Source organism: Fringilla coelebs (genome assembly GCF_963513975.1).
Source record: "Fringilla coelebs genome assembly, chromosome: 7".
Classification (NCBI taxonomy): Eukaryota; Metazoa; Chordata; class Aves; order Passeriformes; family Fringillidae; genus Fringilla; species Fringilla coelebs.
This window is the reverse complement of record NC_140035.1, coordinates 18,089,895-18,115,521: the sequence shown is the minus strand read 5'-3', so window position 1 is coordinate 18,115,521 and position 25,627 is coordinate 18,089,895. Positions and strand designations below refer to the sequence as shown.

The 25,627-nt window shown below is 36.0% G+C and overlaps 1 protein-coding gene across 1 annotated transcript; it reads left to right on the top strand.

Moving 5' to 3' along the window:
- Window positions 1-6,206: 6,206 nt before the first annotated feature.
- Window positions 6,207-23,659, top strand: SLC38A11 (solute carrier family 38 member 11; the record flags this gene model as incomplete). Its single annotated transcript, XM_084209264.1, has 11 exons — window positions 6,207-6,315; window positions 6,732-6,806; window positions 7,409-7,543; window positions 9,203-9,268; window positions 10,889-10,995; window positions 11,157-11,236; window positions 19,100-19,170; window positions 19,986-20,147; window positions 20,674-20,786; window positions 21,459-21,590; window positions 23,414-23,659. The coding sequence occupies exons 2-11, from the start codon at window positions 6,746-6,748 to the stop codon at window positions 23,657-23,659; spliced, it is 1,173 nt and encodes a 390-aa protein (XP_084065390.1). The 5' UTR covers window positions 6,207-6,315; window positions 6,732-6,745.
- Window positions 23,660-25,627: the final 1,968 nt, after the last annotated feature.

The following is a 25,627-nucleotide window of genomic DNA, read 5'->3' as shown; positions in this document are numbered from 1 at the left end:
AAAGGTTACCAACACTGCCTACACAAGACTTATCACTAATAAGCTTAAAGACTCTGTTTCTCCAAAACAGATTATGGTACCTTCAACTTGCAGGAGAGGAAAAGCTGTACTGATAACTTTCAGGTCAGCTATTTAGCTTTTGTCCACTAACTTCACAAATACTACAGGTTTTTATGAAGACCAGCTTAGAAGTTTTAAGATATAAACTTAAAAGGAGTTTAAGAGAGACTTTGTTGCTCTAAAAGGAGTTTCCTCAAACCATAATTCTTTTGAGTAGCTTCTGTAAGGTTCTATACACCCTTACAGGAGACCAGGTACTTGGTATATATGAAGCTCATCAGGTAAGCAACAGAGGCAGACTGCCCATAGCTGTCATATTAGGAGGTTGCATGCCCGTGTAGTCCTGATTGTCCTTGCAGGGGGCACAGCTGGACAGTTTCCACTCATTGGTCACATGCATCACCAAACATTTCTTGACAAAATCTTTTTTAAAAATGGTCCATAATCTCTTTCTGGCAGACTGTTATGTATTTCACAACTAAATTTATTTGCTGTTGAAAACATTAGTCCTTTTTAAATATGTTTGCCTCAAACACAAAGACATTATTAAAAAGCAAAAGTTTACTGACCTTTTTACAAAGGACTAAAGAATCTGACATTAAAGTGTCATGTGATTATAACAATCATTCCTTACAAAGAATGCTCTTTTTTTTCTGTTTTATTCCTTCATTTAGAGATAAAAGGAAATGTAGTCTTCTTTATATGTCAATTTGCATCCCATGACTTATTTCTCTAGGCCTACTTTGTGTCTAATCTTATATCTTTGATCTTACATGGTTTCAGATGATACAGACATTCTTGGAGTACACAAAGAGCTTATAGTATTGACTCTTTGGTTTTTGTTAATGCCTTAATATATTTAATGCTTGTGAAAGATGACAATGGTTTCATTGGCATTTAGAAATCTAGTTCTCAAGCAGTAACACTGGCAAAGCAGAAGTTCCAACAGTGTAGGCTTCTCCACAAAGCTCTGCCAACACCGTTCAACGCCACCTCATCCTATTATTTATTACAGTGTGTACACCTTTCCCAGTGGGGATGGCAGGCATGTTTGTATGTAGTTTCCTGGATCATTCTTGGAGTCCTTTCAGGCACCTATATTCATGGTACATGTGCCATTTTCCAGTACCACTAGTACCATTGACATGAAGCAAAAAGTTAGCACTACCTTCCCTAGCCACAAATTAACTTATGATTTCAAAATGAATACATGTGATAATCCCAAATCATTATTGCTTCTATTTTCCAGTCACTCTATTGATAATTCAATTTAGGGCATATTCTTTCTCTAATCCTCCTTGTGGAAAGTGTTTTGCCATGGAAAATTTCCCAAGATACTCTCCAGTAAACAAAAACCACCCCTGTTTACTTTGTCTGTTCTGGTTTTATTGTGATTGCTCTTCCCACCCAGCCTCACACTTCTGTGGATCTCCAGGATTCTCTTGCAGAATTTCTGTTCATAAGTACTAAAGGTACTAATAAAGATTCCTCTTTGGTGTTTGTTGCTCTAACTAATTTTGGCCTCCTTACTATGTTTCTGCCTTTTGCGAAAATTTATGGTTCTTTTTGTTTCCTTTTTTAGGTGAAAATTCCTTTGTGCCTATCTTTTTTGAATGTGCCATCTGTTTGTTTTGCTTTTTTTATAATTGTCTCCTGTGGTTTAATTGTGTTGGCATCCTTGAGAGCTTGATTCTGCCCTACAACCAGTGGGTAAACAATTGTACAAACTGTCCTACAGCAAACTCCCAAAGAACTTAATGTAAACAGTGGATTATGGACTTGCAGTGCACCCTGGAATTTTATTCACAATGTACTGCAAGTCTTAAGGCTAAGACTAAAACCAGTATTAAGCATTCTAGACAATAACCACATTCCAAAGCACAAGAAGCACAGAGCAATCCAAGAAATCAAAAACTTCTTTCATAGTATAGGAAAAGCATCTCTGCACAATCTTTTGGGAACTGTTTATTCCTTTCCTTAATTCACTGTTACTATACTGAAATAAAACTATAGGTTTATAAACACTACTTGGAATCATGCCAGTGTTACCAATAGAAGTAAAATTTTAAATATGTGGATGCCACATTCAGACACCAGCCCCCTTATGTACTAAGAGCAGCATAGTGAGAGCATGACTTAATTTGTCAAAAAAAAGCCTGAAGGATGTGTCTGACTAATTATAAGGTTATACAGGAGAAAGTATTTGCACAAAACAGAAATTATTTTCTAAGGTAACTAATACATACTCCAAACAAGAATTAAAACAAAATCCCATTATTCAGGGCACTATTGTAGAGCATGTGGGTGTTATATACAGAGGCCTTGTGAGGAAATTGCTGCAGTACTAAACATAGAGAGTCTGGTAGAAGACTCTCTTGAAAACCTACTGTGTGGCTTATCACACTCGGCTTTAAAACAGCTTAATTCTCCAGTTTCACACAGAATTCTTCATACAGTCCAAGAAAGAAAATAACATTGCTACAAATCACAGGAATTGCATCTTAGGCCTCCCAAAGTTTCTTTGCTGAGTCATGTCATCTGACTAGTCACGCAAGAATACATGTCAGTTTGTAGCTTGTCATGGAGATGATTAGGGATTTTTTTGAAGGAGCTGAAGCTAATGTGCTTAAGCTATTGAACAAAAATGTCATATATGCTCTTTATGTGCACTTTGTTCTCCATATTAAATCATATGCATCATAGATCTTTAAGGACAAAATTACTGATGCACAGCACATGTGCTCCTTTAACCAGCACAGTTTACCCTAGCAAAGTATTATCAAATATAGGAGTTCTTAAGACTATAGAAAGGAAATTAGCATGCTCTATTTTCTCTGCTATTTAGTTGTCATATCTCAGGCATTTCTTCCCCATCGTGATTTAATCTTGTTGAAAATTTTGGGTCCACATCCTGATGATGCCCTCCAGTAACTGGAGCAAGTTCCTAATGTTAGGTAGATTTTTTACTCTTGTAGGCCCTAAATTTTTTGTTCGGCAATACTTCACAAAATTAATTACTGCCTCCAATTTTTTATCTATGCCTACTACTTCCTATGGGTTTTGGTTTAAGATGCATGTTTCTTTGTGTGGCTTGTTCCATATTTCCAAAGCATATTTCTGCTGGACGCTGCTTGGTTTCAGCTCGATATCTAGTGACTAAACTTTCAGCACCGTCATTCTGCATCTTTTAAGTAGTTGGGCCTCTTCCCATATTTTGACTAGAACCTCAGTATGTTTTTTATCTGATCACTCTTTACAGCAGACTACCCTCCCTGAGGAGAATAGCGAGGCCTTGCCATCAACACCGATATTGAAAAGCAACCACAAATTAACAGCTGCGACATCGGACCTGGCTTTTGTTACTTATCCCACCGAGAAAGCTTTACTGGCGCTCTCGGGGTAAACAAGGATTGGGTGAACTCGAAGTCTTAGAAATTGAAGGCAGAGAAACGCTTACTTTCTGGAATGTTTCCAGTGAAGGGGCCGCCCGGAGGAGGGGCCGCCGTCTCACAGCGCCCGCCCGCCCGTCCAAGGCTGCCCTCGGTGTTCCTCCCGCACCCGACCGCGGTCCAACAGGTCCCTGCAGCCGCGGGTCGGGTCGGTCCGGGCGCACGCCCGCCTTTCCCGCACGGTGGAGGCGCCGCGGGATCGCTCCGACCCGCCTGAGGGGAGCCCGTGCCGGGCGCGCGGGCCGGGCCGCACCGGCGCCCCCCAGCCCAGCGGCGCCGCGAGGGACGCGGCGCGCCCGCCCCGGGCCCGCCGGCCATGGAGCCGCCGCCGGCCGCCGAGCCACCGCCGGCCGCCGCTCGCCAGGTACCGGGCGGACACTGGGGGCAGGCCAGGTGTGGGACTGTGCACGGTTCAGCGAGCCCGCAGGCACCCTCAGGACTGCGCTCTGCGGCTTGTGGGGCGGGGATGGGTGTGAGGGGCACCGCGGCCGGTTGCGGCGGCTCAGGACGACCGGCCGCTGGAACGTCCCCGCTCCGCGGTCGAGCGGGCGGCAGCGATGGCCTTTTCATCTCTGTTCAGTTGCCCCCGAATTCGTAGGAGGAAGAAAGAGTCCTAGGTACCACGCAGGGGGAGAAATGCGGTCTCGGGGACCTCACCTTGTGAGGCAGGGGAAGGGCGGCTGCTTGGCACGGCTGAAATTCGGTGTCGCGTGAGCACCGAGCGGGAGCGTCCCATCATCTCCGGCCGTGCCCCATCATCTCTTGCCCTGCCCGCTGCTGTCGCTCCCCTAGCGGGTGGCCTTGGCTGGCTCGCAGGGGGCCCCAGGAGAGGACCCTGCAAGAGGCAGACGCCTCGCGTTCATGTCTCCCGCGTTGTACAGCTCTCTGGCCGGGCTCCCAGCTGGCATCCCTCCCTGTCTGCGGGCCAGGGACACCCTCGGGAGCGCTGCTCTTCACACAGGAGCTGTTTCACCTGTGTCACAATTTTTTGTTGCGTTTTCTTTTTGCCCATTGAAATATGCCCCTTCCAGGTGGGTAAAGGGACTAGGGCTTAGCAACGCATATTGTGTTAATTTGTTGTAACAACTGAAGAGAGGGAACTGGACTGTTCTATTCAGTACAATTTCACCTGTACTGCACTGTTAGCAGAGAGCATTAGAATTTCAGGAGAGAATGACAGTGATGCTTCTGTTGCTGAAATCAGTAGTGAAATAAAAATGTAGCAGAAGTCTAGATAAGAAACAGCTGAGGGAGAATGTTACTTATGGAACCATGTGATATGAAGAAGATAGGAAATAGTGGTTAGTTTCTCTGTGATGACACAAAAGACTTGGGAATACCCAAATGAAAATACTGAATGGTAGATTCAGAACAAATTAAATCACCTGTCTCTTTCTAGGATGCATAATTAAAACATGACATTCACTGACACATGACACTGTAGATGTTAAAACTTACACACAGTTTCTAAAAAGGTAAAAATCAAGCAGCTGTCCATTTAGAAGTGTGATGCACCAAGAACACAACCACTTTGGGAAGTCTGAAATACACAAACTGAGGAAAGCTGGGAGAGGAAAATTCTTTGCTAACTAGCTGTCTTCTGTGGTCATGTGCATTTCCTTAGGCACCTTTCACAGTCAGAAATGGGATACCTCGCTATACTCAGCTTTGATCTGAGACAGCATTATGTTAGTGCTGCTTAAGGATTAAAGGTTCCACTTAAATGTGTCGCCATACTAGAGCAGGCAGTCTTATGCTTGTCAGTTTATGTGTCTGTCTACAGATGACTTAGATTTTTCAGTAATTTAATTTTTTTCCCATGAATATTAGAGGCAAGCATTTGAGTTTATGCTACCTGCTATATATGTTCAACAGGCTTCTGCATCCATGAAATAGTGGTGTTACCTTCATACTTAGTACACAGAACACAGGCAAGCATTTTATTCATTAAATGCTTGTTCCGCTCTTGCATTTCACAGTTTCAGGTAAAATACGGTCTTTGATGGATAATTCCAAAATGTTCTCTGGCAGCACGATGGTGATCTAAGGATAACTGCATGTTTATTAAAAAGTTCTTTTACAAAGATACAAACATTAATTTTTGAAGGTACTGGCTACATATTGTGCTCTGAACTTTGGTTCTTTCCCACAGAAACTTTCTGGAACCAGCTGATTTTATAGTGTCATTAACTATTCATAATTAACTAAAGCATTGAATGGCAGAGAAATATTTAAAATACTGGATAAAACCTTGGATTAGAGTATATTAAGATGTTGGCATGCTTTACTTGTAAATCTTGAAATTAATTTAATTTCCCTGATTCAGGAAGATTTTTTATTGACCAATTGTATTAGCCAAAATATTTTCAAAAATACTCACATTTCTGCCTTTGAAACATGACTAAAAATGTCTTTGTTTAGCTGCCTACCTCTGAGTTTATATATATTTCTCTCTTTACACTTACTATTTTTCAGAGAATTGCAGAAGATTATGGGTCAGACTTATGGAGGAATTAGCTGCTTAATACCCCTTTGATTTCTCACTGAAAAAAATGGGATTTACTTTTCAAAATACCTCTACAAATCTGAGTCTTGAAATTTTAAAAAAACTTTAATATGCTATATGAAAAATATTTGTTCTCACCTATTTTTTTAATGTATAATGTTTTCCTTGTCTTCCTGAAATAGGTAGAAACAGATGACCAAATAGCTCTCCTTAGTAAGCCCAGGAATAAAGGAGGAAACAGTGATCTGGCATCAGCTGGATTTAACATTATTAATTCAATCATAGGATCAGGCATTATAGGTAAATCTACTTTTCTTTACGATCTTGTATTCAGCCTTGTTTATTCATGCATGACTATCCAGCTTGGACAATAACACTGATTCCTTACTTTCTGCTGCTGTTTTTAAAGATTTTTCTCTGTATTTATTTGCTTACTTTGCAAAAATGTTGAAGTGTCAGTTGAGTCCACACCTTAGTGATAAATACCCAGAGATTCTTGGCCATAATGGTCAGACAGGTTGGGCAGGTCCTGACTGAACTTCATACTTAAGCAACACTTTGTCCACTGAAAATTATATTTTGGAGGTTATTAAGCAAGCTGGTCCAATTTGGGAGATTACTAGCATTTTTTAAAATCTGACTTTTTCTTTATTTTGATTCTCACAAATAAATATTTGGAAAGAGTCTTCTAGAATCTCTCCTTTTCTTCTTTGCAGGATTGCCATATTCAATGAAGGAAGCTGGTTTCCCTCTAGGAATACTGCTTTTGTTTGTGGTTGCCTTGATCACAGGTACTCTAAAGGCAGTTTCTGTTGTAAAGATAAAATTAGTCATGCAATATTTTAGCTTATCTTGGGCTTAATGATACCTTAAACAAGTATATCTATGACAATAAAAATGACTAATTTTTTCTTACCTCACTAATCTTTTCATCAGATTAGTAAAAGTAGAGAATTACACTGTACAGCATATGAAGCTGCTTTTTGACTCCATTTATTTTCATGAAGCCTTAGTTTCCTAATCAAGGTTACATTTAAAAGAATGTTCTTATTTGTGCCCTCATACTCACCTGTTTGAGTCCACTGTTAGGACTGGACTAATTAAGAGACTGAATCCTGAGAGGGTTGTATATGACTTTTAAAAATAGACCAGAAAATGAAAACCTTTGATTGTACTGTGATTTTAAGTATTTTTCTTCTGATATGAGCCTGAAGCTCCTAGGTTTAGTGGATTGAGAGATTTTGTGAGATTTCTCATCCCTGCTCTTAGTGCCACTGCTTTTCTTCTTAGAGCCTTTTTTTTTTTTTTTGGTTAGAGGAGTGAAATAAGGTGAAAAGTAATCAACAACAGCCTTGCTCATATTTTCTTTAACATTAATTTTATGTTTTAACAGATTATTCCATTATTTTATTGATCAAAGGAGGAAATCTGTCCAGTACCAAAACCTATCAAGAGCTGGTCAAAAAAACGTATGGTCTTGTAGGTTATCTAATCCTTTCAGTTCTTCAGTTTTTATATCCATTTATTGGTAAGATCACATAAAACATAAATGTTTAAGTTTTATAAGTAACAAGCTTTTTCACATTATTTCATCGTTTCACTGATTGAATATTAATACCTATATAAAGAATGTACCTATATAAGGAATGCTTCTTTGCTATTTAAAAAAAAACTAAATTTATTTTGTGAGTTCTGAAGAATGACTGAGGAGTAATTCAATGAATTGAAGGATCAGAATAATAGAAATGAACTAAAATGTATTAGAGCAATTTGTGATCACATGTACGAAAATTAATGACAAAAGTAGCTAGAAAAATAGCACAGGAGAGTCTGTTTTAGATTGAGTAGCAGAGCACAAAGTTGATGTATCTGAAAGAAAAGGAAAATACAAGTTTAGGAGTATACTGAATTAGTATATTTTCAGAGATGCAATGTTCCTGTAATTGGAGAAGCCACTGTTTAGGTCTTGCTAGAATATTATGTGCTGTCATTGCTCTTCAAAAACATTAGTTCAGCCTCATACCTAACGAAGTACTAGGAAATTAGGCAGTCGAGACCTTTTGGAAGAGGAAATAGTAAATGAACAAAAAGGTATAATCTGGGCAGAAGTTTGAAATAAAGTTCTGTTCTGAATCTGTCTCTTGCTGTAGCAACATAATTAAATCGAATCTTAAATAATCTTGATATTTTCACATGTGGGGCTGCAAGATATGATGACTTGAGATATCAAGAGTCTGGACTTGGTGACCACAGAGTCACAGATAAAAATTCCTATTTGGGTCTGGCTATGGATACCTAAGAATTTTAAGGGTGGCAAGTTGCTGTTAGTGCAAACAACAGTGTTGCACATTTCATTACGCTCCTTTGTAAATCAAGTACTCCCTTGATAATACAGAAAAAGAATTGGAAATGTCTTAGTCCTTACCACAGAGCTATGGTTTTGCTCTTGTATGTGTTTGCATTAATTTATATACATAGAGTTTATGACTTAAAATTTCACAACACTAAATATTTCTGTATAGTTAAGGTCAATACCTAAATATGTGCTATCTAAATGCTGAAGACCATGAGAGTGTGTAGATATATTTTGTGTATGTATACACATGTGCACAAATTTACGTGCTCTTAGTGTAGAGTTCGATAACAATGAAATAGGAGTGCTAGGCCACAGCACTTACTAATGAGAGGGAGGAATCAAAGTCCATATCTGATATCTTAAACTATTTTCTCCTTCTTTTTACTGGTTTAAAGAGTTTGCTGGCTTCTTGCATGAGCTAGAAAGTTCTTTGCATTTAATTGCAGAACTGATTGGTAGACTAACTCAGCAAAGATACTAAAGAAACAAGTACTTGAAAGTAAACTGACGAAGAATTGCTATTTGAAACGAACAGTTTTAGGAAGCCTTTTTTATCCTCTTCTGAAGTAAGTTTATATGGCCACTCAGCACAATGGTCTTGCTTATCAGGCTGTATTAATGCTTAGGTTGTACCTGTTAAAAAAAAAAAAAAAAGGAAGTGTTAAATAATTATTTTTTTAAACCTGAAACTTTCAAGTTGTTGCTGCTAGCAAGAATTCATATTAGAGGGATAGTGGCATGTAATCCTGAAGTCTGCAAAATGTGTGTATTCACTGTTAATCAGATATTTTGGATATGACTTGTACTAACAAAAAACTTATTTTCTTTAAGCTATGATCAGTTACAACATAATAACAGGAGACACTTTAACTAAAGTTTTTCAGAGAATTCCTGGAGGTAAGATGCATTTAAAAATTTTAAGAGTAGGGGATTATGGATTGGATAGAAGCGTGGCATAAGTATTTTGCAATTACCTGTAATATAGCTTCTAAATTACTCTTAAGCTTAGTTCAAATTAAGAACTTGAAGCATATGACTACGAGTGGGGTTTTTTTGAGTTTGTTTTTTTTTTCTTTAATAAGCCTTTCCCAAATAAAAACTATGAATCCTAGTCCTTGGCTATCAGTGGACTCAGTGTCAGTGAAGAGACCCGATGCTTCAGTGAAATACTAAGCAAATAGAAGTGAGTCTTCCACAGTTGGGTGTTTACAAGATTATTGGGCTTTGTAATTTTTTTTAGCTACTTCATTATAATCATAATAATTGAAATAGTGAAACTGTACTTCATTTAACGAATAATTCTGGGTAAGTTGCAAATAATATTATGAATATAATGCTTTTTAAATCATGCCCCTTGTTTCCTTTCCTGTGCTCTAAGTTTTCACAGCAACATCAGTGGAGCAATTTATGTACGTGTTTGATATCTACTTTAGCACAAAAGCAGCTAAGTTAAAACATTCTTCACTGGGAGATTAAACTGAAAGAAAACATGTCTGTAATGAAGTGGAAATGTGAATTTGTATGAACTGTTGCATTTCCACAGGAGAGCTGTAATTTTCAGCATGTGAAACCTGAAAGGTGTGGATGTAGTTTTAACTGTCACACTGTGTTGTTCTGTGAATACCTCATCAAATTGATAGTGACAGTGAATATCTAATACTTTATATATAATATGACTTCTGTAATAAGGGGAATCCCCAGCATGGCAAATCTTATTAACTATCTGGTAGAATACCTTCCTGGAAAGAGGTGGGAAAGCTTTATCATCTCCCAAAGAAAAGAGAGAACAGAACGCTGAGTTTTCCATGTCATTTGCCAGTCACTTTCCAGCCATAATTTTTCATCAAGTATTCATTCAAGCCAATGATTTATGGTGGTCTCACTGAAACTTGGAGATGTTTTATTTTGAGTTGTCATTGTCTTGGAAAAACCCACCAGTTATGCAAACAAGTCCCACTGATTGCATGGAATATTATAACAGCATTGTTGCCTTCACAAGGTAATTCACTTTTCAAGTGGAAGCCGGTTGATGGCAGGAAAGAAGGTGCCCAAAAGAAACCTCAAAATTAACTTATTTTAGGCCATTTCTTAGAGAACAATGCTGTCCTAAACAGCACAGTAATTGAAGTCGACCCAGAGTGTCAAAAAGTTCTCAAGACTAAATGGCAGAAAGAAGTAGTAGAATTTTTTACTTGCAGTCTCCCAGCATTGACCCAGACATAGAGACGTTAATACCAATCTATATGTAGGAATCCAGACTTTGCAATTTTGATTTAATATATCCCATATGTTATGCATTTGGTTTGAATTTGCTGAATTCTTGTGTTTATGCCCATACTGTGCATGGCTTTCTCAGTATTGGTTAATGCCTAGTTTTCAGTATTACTTAGCCTGAGTAAAGGGAATAAAAGCTTGATCACCAACAACCTTTCAAATGTAGCTAACCTTTCAAATGTAGCTAATCTTTTCCAAGAGTTAGTCTCTTAAAGAAATAAATTATTTTCTTTTTTGCTTTAGTTGGGGTGGATAACGTGCTTACCGACCGTCACTTCATAATTCTTCTTACCACCATCATCTTTACCTTACCTATATCTTTATATCGAGACATAGCAAAATTGGGAAAGGTAAATCATAACAGCAGTTGATTTTTGGTTTATTGTTCTGTATGCCATTGAAAATAAGTGTCAGTCATAACTTTGTGTAAATAATTAACAAATGCATTATGCTGCTCAAAGGACTACCTTTCGGCAGCTTACTGACTGAAGTCATGTTTTTACCTTTACAGGTATCTCTTCTTTCTCTGATTCTGACCATTGTCATCCTGGTTGTTGTGATGGTGAGAGCAGTAACCTTCAGTCCACAAGTGTGAGTATTCTTACACTTGCCACAAAGTGAACTTCCACTCATATATAATCTGTTATTTCCCTGTTGCATTTACCTGCCTAGCTGTGGAACATGCCTGCTTTTGAAAATCTCTATCAACAGTAATACAATGAACAGTTAAATATACTTCATTCTTTTTAATCTTTTCTTCTATTGGGTGTAAGCAAATTTGAAGAAAGTCTCAAAACCCCTAGAGATAAATAGGAATTATGGATGAACAGGTGGGTCCTGAATTGGCACGTGAGATTATCAGTCATTTGAGGGTTTTTTTATTTTATTTTTTCCATTATTGTCAGACTGCCTATATTTACACTCATTAAAATAGCTACTATCTTAGGAATATTTCTGATAAGATAACTATAATAATTTAATAATAAACATAAAATACAAATACTGTGAATTATTAAATAACAACACAGAATAAAATCTTTATTTTTTCATTTGAGAAAACTATATAATGTGAAAAACTCTTACGCATACTCTGAAAGTAATATTTAACATTGGACATTGGAGTGTTCTAGACTATTTAGTACACAAAAGTATGTGTTGTAACAATATTTTTGTGATTATATTGCAAGAAAGTGTTATGAATCTTATTTTTCTTTAAAGGCTTAGAAGGGCTGTCTTTTTTCTCATCCTTTAAATATATAGATACATTAATAAAGATGACAAATTCTATTTCTGAATGTGCTTTTTTATTTATTGGAACAGGTTTATGTGCTACTTCTTAGGTTTCCCTAAGTAGATTCTTCCACCAGGATTGTTTCATCAGTGTTAGGTGCAATTGTTCAGTGGTATTACTGCTATGATACATGGGTTAATTGCAGGGTATTCAGGTTTAATGGTAGGAGGTTGCCTAGAATAGCAGTTTCTTAAGTTGTACCACATGATGTTGTCTATCATCCACAAAATCTCTCTCTCAGGACAGTGTGGCGCTTCCCTCCCCACCATATTTCTGGAGCAGCATGTTTTTCACACTGTGTCAAAGGGGTTTTTAAAAGGTTAATCTCAAAACTCCCTGTTAAAAAAGGAAGAAGCTATATATAATAGTTACTGATAACCTTGTTACTATGGTAACATTTCTTCTCCACAGTTGTGATGCACTGAAAAATATGGAATGCATGGTTTTATTTCTTCTTACAATACATGCTACTTGGTTTTGAGTGATTCTTGAAGTTTTACTTCTTAATTATTTAGAGACTTCCATTTCTGCCTTTATAGTTGTTTTAAAAATCCATCTAGAACGTTGATAAACAGTTGGTAATTTTTTTTCCTCACCAGCATTCTGTTAATGTCTCTTTTTACTATCTTTGCTATTTTTATTTTAATTACAAGTGAAAAAATTGAATGAACACATTTACTTTGAATCCTTATTAAAATACAATAGAAGTCAGAGTTCCCAAAGAGATTTTTAAAAATCATTATTACGAAAGCACAGTCCCTGTATTTGTCATATAGGAAAAGAGTTTGTACAGTCCTGGATAAAGGCTCCATGGGGACAAGAATATTTAATCCCTACAATTGTTATATGGCAGAACTGATTATGTGCCTGCCATTTATGACAGATGATTGCCAAGAACAAACTAGACAATTCCATGGTTTCCCATTCCAATCCTTAACTAGCCTTTTCTTACTAATTTTTCCTGTGTATGACTCCATTTCATATTGGTTGCTTCTTGGATATGGATATGGACAGCAAACTATTTATGCTTTTTCAAGTACTTGAAAAACACCTCTAACAAAGCTGTAATTTGACCCCCTTTGGGGATCCTTTCTATAGACTAAATAGGCACATTTCCTTTAGGGTTTCTCTCCTTGTCATTTCCTGTGCTTCTCATTGTGCTCAATGGCTGCCTTAAGTCTTCTGCAAATTAAAGTGGAATCATGGTGCCCCACCTGCCTGGGATATTTCCTCTGAGGAGCAGAGAAGATGATGTATCTTAAATGCAGAGTGTTGTAAGATCTCTTTCAACTGTATCCCTTGGGGATTGCCATGCCTCTGTTTATATAACCTAGTTTGATGTTAGCCTCTTTGGAAAATAGCATGATATCATGAATGTGCCTTGAGTTTGCAGTCTAGTGGAACTACCAAGCACGAGATAGTCTGCAGAACTGTTTGCCAGTGATTTTTCCTTTCTTTGATACTCTTCTCATGAAGTTTGGGATTTTGTTTGTTTGTTTGTTTGTTCTCTCTGCCTTGTTCTTGTGAAGCTTCTCTATCCCCTGCATAACTGTAGAATTTTTCATTACAGAATTGAATGCTGTTTTATCAGATGATTTCTCCATTTACTAACATATTTATGATTTTTCTTTTTTCATCCCATTCTCTAGCATGATTGTGTTAATTGCACATTTCATGCTTTCCATTAAGGACACTTTTTGCTTTTTGTTCCATATTCAAGTCATTGCTGAATACATTCGAAAGTACTGGACTCGGGTCAGGTTCCACTGGAATCCCATTTGGATATCTTCCTGCTTTGATAATTACTTTCTGAGCAGTAATCAGTTTTCGTTTACCTTTAGATTTTTCAAGGTGAATACTTCTTCCCTTTGAAAGGTACAGGATCATTATGTGGAAATGATAAAACATTTTTTGCTTAACTGCAATTCATGATCTAGTTGAAAATTAAATTTTATTTGGACCAAAAAAGCAATAAAGGATATCTTTGCAATAATCTGAAACTTTCTGCAATGTTTTAGACCATCAAAGAAACAATAAGATTATTACTATTTTAAACAGGAATTAAAAGGTTTTGAATGTTGCTTCTTTTTTTTGTTTGTTTGTTTTCCTCTTTATTTTCTTTGGGTGTGGGACTGATTGTCCAAGGACATTTTAAGAATGTTACTGTCACATTCTGATGAGAAAAACAAAATGCATTTAAGATGAGGGATTATTTGTTTTAATTTATTTCCTCTTATGACAAATATAAAACTGAGGTACTTCTTTTTTTCTGTTTTTGGTTTGATAACTACCATCCATATGATTATTGTTAACTGAATGACACAATAAACCTGCAGATAGAATACAGTGTTCTGGATTATTGAGAGTTCATTCTCAGTATTTCAAAATGTTGGATGAAAATACATTTTTACCTGATCTCTATGGCCATCTGCTTATGGCTGGGTATTTATGTAATGTGATCAGAAAAAATAGGTAAGAGTTAACTCGAACTGTAACGTGCAGCATGTTAATACTGCATGAAATAGCTTCATGCTTCTAGCCTGAAACTAACATTCCTTGCTGTAAAAAGAAATATTTTATGTAGCCTATAAAGAGGGATCATTTTAATTTAATTTAGTGTTCTTTAGCAAGAATGTTATGATGTCAGTGTCTCCATAATACATAAATGTCTATGAAAAACTTCAAGAGCATCTGCTGCACATAAAGAGGATGTGAGAATTACTCAACTGGCAGCTGATTCCAGGAGTAAAACACCAAGGGCTCAGGAAAAACACTTGAAAGTAAAAAGCTGATTCCTCCTTTATATAAAAAAATCCAGTAGTAAGCAAAGGTAAACTTTAATGTGTGATGAAATTAAAAAAAAAACCAACTAAGCTACTTTATATTTACAGAACTGTTAAGTAATTCATTAAGGAAGAAAGAAGAGTAGACATAGCTGTATCTAAGTTGGGCTGACATAATAGCTTTGCCTTGCCTGTGTTCTTTCACAAGATGACTTTGATTAATATGAAATCCAAGGCTAATGTGAGCTGTACTCATTTTCTTTCCATTATATTGATTAAAGTTATATTCAGCATGTATGAACTTTTCAATATGTTTAAATCTTCTAAAGTTCAAAAATACCTAGGAAGGTATTTTACCTTAGAATAGAATTAAATTTAAATGTTACAATTAATTTCCTAAATGTTTAACTCATTGAATTAAACCTGAATGAATCTATGAGATGATTTTGGATTATATTGTTAACCGCTGGTTTGCACCTAAACTTGACAGTTTGACACTGATCTTCAGTCCAAAACAATGGAAGTCTTGCTCATTCCAACATGTAGCTCCCCTGTCAAAAATACAACTGTTCCTATCTAGAAGTCACCTTTCTTTTTTCTAGTCAATGTTGCATAGCCACAAGCTGGTTGAAATCAGGGATATTTCTTTCTCCTGCCTTCATTAAAGATGTTTTGCTTCTCATGCACTCTTCTACTGCAGCATTTCTGTGTAAGTGACAGAAAGGATTTTTGTATAGCATCGCTCTTAAAATGGGGACAATTATGCTGCAAGTGTTTTTCAAGAAGTAAAAGAGAGGCCATCTTAGACTGCCAAACAAATTTGCCCAACTCTTACTCATGATCTGGATGCTTACCCTGTTAGGATGTCTTATTCTTTGCCTGGTTCATTTGTTCTTCTCAATTTCCTTGTTCTTATGTAGATAAACATGAATATTTTCAAACCTTTTTAGAACTCATTAATATATTTATTATGGTATATTTTCACTTACATATATTGAAAACTCAGTTCAGTCTTATTTTCTTACCTTCTAGGTCTCTTCTCCAGTGCTAGGCCTCACTACCTTCATTCTGTCTTGCTTATGTCTTAGTTTCAGCTAAGACTTTTTCCCTGCATGGGAACGCCCTTAGATAGACTGTCTTTTTACTCAATGTTTTACTGTTTTTATTCCAAGAACTACATGTAAATGACATCTCAGGTTTTACTTTGTGTTTCGGCTTCTACTATATACGATAGACAGTACAGCTGTCAGCAAGTGCATTTAGTTCAAAATTGTATTTCTTCTCTTACCTTTCATTGTTTCATCTAACTAATAGTTCTTCAGTGTGAAAAAAACTTCTTGTTCATGCAGGCATAGCCTATGCTTTTATACACTGAGTGAGAAGCAGAGAGCTGGCTGATTTTTTTCATTCACGGATTTTCACAGCTAATACTATTCTTCTATAAGCAGCAGTTAAAATCTTCCCCTAATAACTCCTAACAAGAATGTAGGTCAGAATAAAAGTCCCCTCAAAAAAAAACCATCTTGAACAGTAGCAGCAGGATTGAAAAACCACAAGTTATCCTGTATTCTTGTGATATTCTTTCAATGCGTGCATGCATCTGCCTACAGAGATGCATATACTAAATCAATTTGTGTTTTTGTGTTTGTTTACTTTGACAGATGATGTTTCCATTAGCTGCCCTTTGCCTTGTGAGTGATTTTCTGTGATTGTTCACTATATGGCTCTTCTATAACTAACACCTACTGTTTTCTGGCACAGTTTTCTCTTTCTGAGAAGTCTTTCTATGAAGTCTTATTTTATATAGACACTTTCATGTCACCTGCACTTTTTCCCAGGAGCTTTTCATATGTCTGTTTGTTCTGCAGACTGAACTTAGGAGTAATTTCTTACTGATGTGATCACAGTTCTAGAAATGTTGACTCTCAGTTCCAAACACTCAGAAATGAAATTTCTGGCTGTGTGCTTTCACTGCATGAGGTCCCCCTTTTCATATTCCCACAATATGAAAATGTTTTTCAAAGCACATGCAGCAGTATATGAGTTACTGAAGAAAACAGCACATCTGTACCAGAATACATTGTAGGATATTACAAGCTGCTTGTAGTGTTCAAATCCGGGATCTGAAATTCTTCCTCTATTCTGCTACTAGAATGGAAGGAATTTATCTTCTTAGGCTCTTAAATAAGCAGGATTTTGTTCTTTTGGGTTTTTTCCCCCAATAATACTCCTAATCTGATTTGTCATTCATTGGTAAAGCAAAACAGTATCTTAGTCTTTTGCATATTGCTAGTGCATAAGCTAACGCTGTGCAAGGGGAAAACCAGCTCCTGTGATATTTTTTTTTTTATTAATTGGCCACTTTATTAAAAGTGTTTCAAGTGAAATTAGTATGCTTTCTGAACTCCCTTTTTAAATCTGTATTTGTAGGACCTCATAATATAGATATAACATTGCACAGGATGTACTGTTTTTACAAAAACTAAGTGTTTTTTGTTGAAATTGAAATTAAATGTCTTTTGTTTCAGGCAAAAGCATTCTTTATTTCTTTGCGTTTAAAAATATTTTTGTTTATAAGGTATTAGATAATCTAACTTTATTATTAATAAGAAAGAACCAAAGAAAACTTCCGCTGTCAAAGGAAAATACTAAACAAATTTTCATTTTGTATGTTTATTATCAAAGCTGACCTCTAGTGGTTACAGAGTGGAACAGATGGAGTGTTAGCTTCCTTTATACTCTTTTTATTTTGAAATATTATTGCAATTTTTCCAATCAGATGTGAATGTTTTCCCTAAAAACATTACATTCAAAATTATTAATATTAATTTTCAGACACATCCCTAGGTGTAGTGATTTGAAATCAGTGGCACTGTAATATTAAGGGAGCTTATATGAGGAACAACAGCAGCTATAGAGAGTCAGAACTCCTATTTCTCAAGACAAGTACCAGATAGCTCTGTTTCATTTATAGTGCTTTACATCTACTTGCTGAGTCTGAGAATATTTTAGGAGGGCCATATTCAGCTGCAGTATGTTACAGCAGTTCAAGACAATATACCTGAGGACAAAAAAAGGAACTTGATTTTATGTTCCGGTTCTGTTAATTTCAAAGTTAAGCTTTGCAACCACAGCTTAAGAGCTGAAAAGCTGCTGTAATTCTGAACTGAATGTGCATTAGGTACTTTAAATCTGGGTTTTATTAATATGAACAAGGAAGGATTGACTATTTGAACTCAAGAAACAGTAAGATATGAGTTCTGAAAGAGGAAATGGCAACATTTTTTTACTTTTTTTTTTTTTTTACTATTATTTTTATTTTAATCTGTTTATTTTTAGGGGCTGGAGGTGTAATTTAAACATTTGAAAGCAATGAAACCTGGTATAGCATATGCCACTGCAGCTGTCAAAACCAGCAAGAGGGAGAGATCACCAAAGAGAGGGAGAGATAAAGCTGCCATTGTTACCTTCACAGAGCTGGCCTGAGTGCCATACTGCTTCCTAGGGCAGTAGGAAAAGAGCATCTTAAGGCCTCAGGTGGCAGCAGCTTTCCCTCCAAATAAAAACAGAGCAATCAAGGTTAGCAGTAGCCAACTTTTTAAGAGCAAGCTTGATTGTTTTTCATTGTCCGTGCTTTAATATTACAAATCCAATAATTAACTAGCTTGTGGATTTCATTTGATCTTTTTAGCAAATTGTATTTCTGGAAAGGGATGTTTTGTGTCCTCCCCTGTTTTTTCATTTTGGCTCTTTATTCCAAGATGAAGTTCATGCAGTAAATGGTTTTTAACAAAGTTTGCTGATGGTCCTCCTCTAAGCATTGCAATTACCACAGGTCAAAATCTGTGAGCATATCTTAGAGGAGGTGGTGTGGGGAGTATTACATTCTTGCCTGATTGTAAAAGTCTTCATGTACTCTCTTAGAATTTTTTTATGTTTTGGGAAGTAGCATAATCTCTTCACTATGAGGAACAGTTGGAAGAGGTGTAAAGAAGGGCAAACTCCCTCACTTGATTTGTAGTCTAGTGAAATGGTATCTCTAGACTGCATCGATTGCATGTTTAAATTCAAAGGTAGAAATTGCCTCTAAATAGTCAGAGGACATTTTCAGTTGAGATAACCTTAGTCAGAATCAGTAACAGCTTTTACCTTCCATCTTGCTGTTTCTTGGTATATGGTGACTTGAAGAGTTTATTTACAAAACTGAAACAGGCTGGCATTTTTGACTGTAAACACTGGTTGAATTACTACTTGAATCAAAACAAGGGAGATGAGAAAGCTATCTCCCTGGTTTTAGCTCGTTGATAAACACTGGGGCTGTGTCAGAGAGCAATAACTGATATTTGAAAAGAGGGTAACCTATTTAAATGTCTGTTCTAGACCCAAATCAGAAAATGCATGGATATTTGCAAAACCAAATGCAGTACAAGCCATTGGGGTGATGTCATTTGGTAAGTGTTTTTTGCTGTTTGAGGTTTTTTTTCAATAATCAATTGTAAGAAACTATTTAATATTTTGAAATTAGAAGTTTTTTTAATATTCATGTTAAACTGGTGTTGAAAAAAAGGAAATTGTGTGAATGATTCATATGAATGTCATTGTTATTGTGTAAGACATTAACCTCATCCATTGTCCATTTGGCCCTGAAGGCTTGCCACCATAGCAGAGACAGTGTGCATGTGAGTGCACCTTACCTGTGCAGGTCATCCTAAAGCCCCTGCATCAGTGGGTTTGTCTAACAGATAAAATGAGGGGACTGGGATTATTCTGTATTCCCTTGGGTAACCTCTTACAGAAAAGTCCTCATTCTGAAATCTGTTCCTGCCTTCAGGATCTGCTATATTATTTCTTGTTAGCATTGTGATAATCTGAGGCCTCCCAATGATTGCTGCTGCCTAAAATGGATGCCATATGAAGTCTGAAAATAGCAAATGGCTCTGTAGATTTAAAAAAAAAAACAACTTCTCAAATCTGCTGCTGGGTTCTTAAGTAAAAGAAGAGCAGGAGGAAGAAATAACTGTGGAATGGAGATGTGGAGGGTGGGAAATGGCATAGCATTTAAGGATAATGTAATCAGAATCATCTCAGGATTAATATAAACCTTCATCAAATCAACTAAGCAAGGAAAGGTTCAAGCCATTTATCTTTGCCACTCATTGCAAGATTAATGTTTGTATTTAATAATGAGTGAATTCAAACTGTGCTGTGTCTCTATGCATTTATGCATGAATTCATACATTTGCTTTAACTGTCGCATGTGTTTCAGCATTCATCTGCCATCATAACAGCTTTTTAATATATGGGTCTCTGGAAGAACCCACATTAAAGAATTGGTCTCAAGTCACACATATGTCTGTGGCCCTTGCTCTTATCATCAGTATAGTGTTTGCTGCCGGTGGATATATGACTTTTACAGGATACACAGAAGGTATACTGCTTATTCCTTCAATTTTGGTGCTTGCTATAATCCTCATGTGTCTGCCTTCCTGTCTGATTTTTTCTGTAAACATCTTGGTGACTGTAAAAATGCAAATATCATAGTGTATTTGGGCAGAAATAGGACCTTCCTCATTGTTACTTAACAACCAAAAAGTGATCCAAAAATGTCAGCTTTCTTTCTGAATCTGTCACATATTTATTTAATCAAACACCAGCACCTCATACAAAATCTATCTTATGGGAAAGATAACAGATGACAAAATCTGATACGTATATTTTAAAATATTTTTTGAAGATAAATTCTACTTGAGGTAAAAACACTTCTTAACCAGCAGGATAAGCTGAAAGTTGCTCCCGGACATAAATTGTGACTGCAACTAGTTTCTAGTTACATGTCAGAAGAGGGGATCAGAAAATCTCAATTACTCCAGTAACTCCAGTAACCTGCACTTCAAGTTGCAAATACAGGTAAATGATGTGAGGTTCAAGCTAATTGGTGTTTTGCTATGCCTCAGGAGATATATTTGAAAACTACTGTAGAGATGACAACCTTGCTACATTTGGAAGGTTTTGTTATGGAGTTACTGTAATTCTGACCTTCCCCCTTGAATGTTTTGTGACCAGAGAGGTAAGAATTGATTACATTTTCCCTTTAACGCTGTTGTTATATATTAATAATAGTGTCACATTCTTAATACATATTGTAGTAGAAGTCTATGGTTGATCTGTGATAAATAACAGCATATTTTATCCTGCTATGTGTAATGAGTATGGGGGACTAGTTTTACTATTTAGACACTGGCCATATAATGTTGTTTTACATTTACTATAATATTAGTCAACCTTATATTAATAATTACTTTATAATATCAGGACTGCTTAAAATTTCAAGTTTGGCATAAGTGACACTGTTGTTACTGTATTGAGAATAGCCAAAAATACATACTTTTCAATCTTAATAGTTTTTTTTTTTAGAAGTATCTCCATCTAGGAAATTCATCAATTTAGTGAATAATTGTAAGTGGATTTATTCTGTAATAGGCAAATGGGAAAAGAGTAAATTTTGAAATCCTACAGGTATAACTAAGTCAATTTGGCAAGTGTTCTGCAATTTTAGTAATGATTGTTATGAGTAATTTTTGGAAGCAGATGAAGATGTTTTCTTGAAGCCATGTAGGTAAAATTCAACCAGTGCATTCTCACCCATTCCTTTAGTTTCCTAAGGTTAGAAAGTTTGGAATAAGTTCTTTGACAACATAGGGAGAAAAATCAAGGTTTAAAATTGTGATTTCTATTTCAGGTGATTGCCAATGTGTTTTTCCATGGGAACCTCTCAACAGTTTTCCATGTTTTTGTGACAGTTGTTATCATTGCTGTGGCGACTGGTGTATCATTAGTGTATGATTGCCTTGGAATAGTTTTAGAGCTGAATGTAAGTGAACCTGTCTACTCTTTTATTTAATAAATCACTTATTAGTAAATAAGAACTTTTTAAAATCTACAGCTCTACTGAAAATCTTACGTAATTTGACATAGTCAGTAGTAGTGTTAGAAGAGGGAATTGCTGCTTCAAAACCAGATAACTAAGGGTGAAAGGAAGTTCAAGAAGTAAAATTCATATGGTTGGGAGAGGATTTTAGAACTGTTTTGTAGATAAGGCAAGTGGCTATGACCTACAAAATGTGTTAAGCTGCAGCAGAAATCACTGAAATACTCATCCAAACTGTCTAGTGGTACTGAATTTAGCATTTCTTTCTCTAGTCCCTGCTTCTGATTAAGCTGGCAAATTACTTAGCACTGGGGCAGATTCTAGTGACTGCCTTGTGCCACAGGGGCAAAAAATAGAGGGACGTAGAAAGAAAGAACCAGTAGCAGCTGGTTCCACAGCTACTGCAGTAGTGACCACAGAGATGGTCACTAGAAATATGCAATCAAAAGCAAGCAAAAAAAACCAAGCGTTCCATCAATGCAGTGGGGTTTTTCCTTAGTCAGTAGTCAAGCTGATTGGATGTAATAATTGTGCTCAGAAAGATTGTTCAATCTTGAAATCTAGCAGTAGGGAAAACTGAATAGACAGGGTATTTAGATGTGAAAGAAAGGTGATCTATCTTTTCAGCTGACTTTCTGTCCAGCAGAAGAGCTGTCTTTTGGCTCTTCACCACAGATGGCATTTGATACTATTTCTCTGACCCTGCTTACTCTTCCCCTGCTCCCTGGTTTTAGAACAAAACACAAGCTATTGTGTTTGCCTGGTGGTAATTTCCCAGGGAAACTATTGGGTCATATGGGAGTTAAAGGGCCGCAGAATTTTCTTTGTTATTCTTTTACTGGGATGCTGGTTTGTATTACTTCACAGACCTAAAGCTTAATTTTCATGGAGGAGATACTCTGTGCTTGTACCTATTTCTGATGTCTGTACTGATCACTGTTAACAGGTTCTACCGTACAAATATTGGAACTTCTGTACAAATGATGATGTAAAGTTATTACTTAGGCTGGATTTCTATCTGGCCATAATTAAATTGAAACATATTATTTGTTAAGTATGTAACTAAATCAACATTCAAAATTTCTACATAAAATTGCTCCCTTTTGGCATGTAACTCATATGCTAATATGCAATGGCTTTACTATAAAAAGAATTTTTGAAAGTGCTTTTTGTTTGTTCCTTTCTAAGAGGGCATTTAAAGAGGAGCTGAATTTTTAGTGAGAGTAAAGGTTCTACTCTGTCAAAAGAAGCTTTGGTTTCATAGGGAAGTCAACCTAAAGCAGGTTATAAATGTCAAAACTGATCAGAATTTTTTGAACTGCTATATGATGCTTCCACTTTTCAAAAATTTTATTCCTTTTAAAGGCAGTGTACTCCTCCATGGAATTATCTTAAATATTTTAATTAAATTCAAGTCTTGAAGAAGTATGTTTGGACTTATACTCTATCTCGTAAGCTGAGAAACTTTGGGTAATAAGATTAAATGCTTCTTGCCATGTTAAAATATTATTCTGTATCAGCAAAGCAAAAGCATTTAAACAAATCTTAATTATTAGAAATAGTTTAACAGATATTTTTGCATATTTTTTGGACCTTTGTTTTAGGAGAAAAGGTTTTCCATATAGCAACACTGGAAAAGGCCTTTATCCTCTGTTTTTATTGTTGCATCAGTCAAATCACAACTCTTAAAAAATTTAGGTTTTTGTTCTTGATATCTAAATAAGCATGCTTATGAGGTTTTTTCTATTGCTTTTTCCCCCACACAGGGAGTTTTGAGTGCTACCCCACTTGTTTTTATCATCCCATCAGCGTGTTATCTAAGGCTGTCCAAGGAGCGGTGGAACCATTCAGATAACCTCATATCCTGCCTGATTCTTGTTCTTGGTGTGCTAGTGATGGCAGTTGGGTTTGTCATGACTGTCTTGCATCCCCAGGAATGTAGCCATGGAAAAGAAATGTTCTACTGCTCCCCTAGTAATGCTTCTTTACACAACAGCACACTTCCACCATAGGTACTTATTTACATACTTGATTTTATGCTGCCATCTTTTTTCAGGTGACACTTCAGTTTTAACTGTTGAAACACAAAATCTCAGAGGTGCCTTTCAGTAGACATTACTTGAATAACTCTCAAGCCTACCAAAAAGGTTGTATTTTTTAACCTTAGTCCTCAATTCTGTTTAAAAGCGATAAATTAAATGTTTTGGAAAACCTTTCCCATGTTTCATTGATTTAACTTAGTTTTTATTAATTTTATAATTTTTCACGTGTATTTATTAGCACACTATGGTATGGGGGATTTTTGAAGTCCTGAGAAAAAGTATTTCTGGATCTCTGTGTACTACAATTCTGCTAATAATTCTTATTAGTTCGGTCTTTGATTTTGCTGTGACTGTGCTTTAGAGCTGAAAGCTTCCCTTTTACTGGATCTTGAGTCAAAGGAAATTTTGTATTCTGACTGAACTGTAACAGATACAATTTAATTGTAACTGTTACAATATGTGGTCTTGTAATTGAAAGATATTGCACAAATAAATCCACAAGAGTGGATTTCAAAAGATTCAACTAGGCAGTCTTTGTAAAAATTTCAGGATTGACGAAGAAGGAAATTACATTGCAGCTCAGTTCTTACATTAATAATATTATTCATTATTTCTGAAACTGAATTGAAACTAACATTCTAAAGCTGGTTATTATTCTAGTCCTCTGTTTCTTTTCAGTATATGACTAATGATTTTGTCATGGTTTGTCAAATTTTGGTGATTTGTTACGTTTTCCAAAATTCGTCTAACATCAAGGATTTATGTATATACATGTATATGTATAAAGATACATATATGCATAAGTATATATAAAAATAGATGCACATGCCTATAGAATAGGACTAATTTGAGGCTGAGTAATATGAGTATCCTCAGTCATATCAATGCTGTCATATTGAAAATGTTTTGTTACCAAATCAAAATGTGTACATGAGGTAATTTTTGCATTATTGTGATCCTTGTGGTTCGTCATGCCAGCTAGATGTGTAGTTCTACTTCATTTTTATGCTGCTTAATAAGGATGGATTTTGTCTTCATCTTGCATGACAAAGCTATATCATTCAAGACTTCCAGCTAAACAGATGTGTAAGCAAGGGTCACTAGATGGTGATAATACTTGTAAGAAAACACACTTTTTAAAAGTAGTGCTTCCAAAATAAATACTTTAAATATACTGGGGTTTTTTGTTGTTTCTTTGGGATTTTTTTTTAAGTTGTAAAGCAATTTGAGAGAAGTGTGAGTATTACTCGGCTTTCATTTCTCTACAAAGTGTCAACTTTGAGGGTGAGAATTTATTTGTTCTCCAGGTACCTGATACTGTTCACCAAGAATATTTCTCAGCAGTTTAGATTCAGTAATAGCTGATTTTGTCTTAGCTGTGGGTGAATTATTACTGAATAGATTCACTTTCTTCTATGCCAAATGGAGTCAAACTCAAATAATATTTCCTGTGACAGCTAAGGAGATCTTTTTGATCAATCATAATTCTTTCATGAGCTTTGTTATTTTTTTCAGGGTATTTTTTTTTCTTTACTTTTAACGTAGGCTACCTTGTTTCAGGTATTAATTATAAACTGTCTTTGCTATAGAGTGTCGATGGAATAATTTCCATCTCGTTCTACTGAGGCTGTGTTGTTATTACATCATGTTTGCAAGTCCTTTTGAAGAATGAGTCTTTATATGCTTTTCTCCTTTATAAATTAAAATGTAAAGAATTTTTTTTTCACAGTTTGTTTTAATTTTTGAAGTGTAAAATCGGAAGTAGTAATGGCCAGTTAAATGCTTTCATTGCTGCTAAAGTTTCTCTTGCTCTTAAAAGTTTCTTTTGTCAAAACTAATTGAATTAATGTAATCATATGCTCAGTGGTTTTAATTTGTGAATTTCCCAGGTGATGATGGGGTTCTACCAGCCATAAGTATATTGAAAATGAGAGGCTG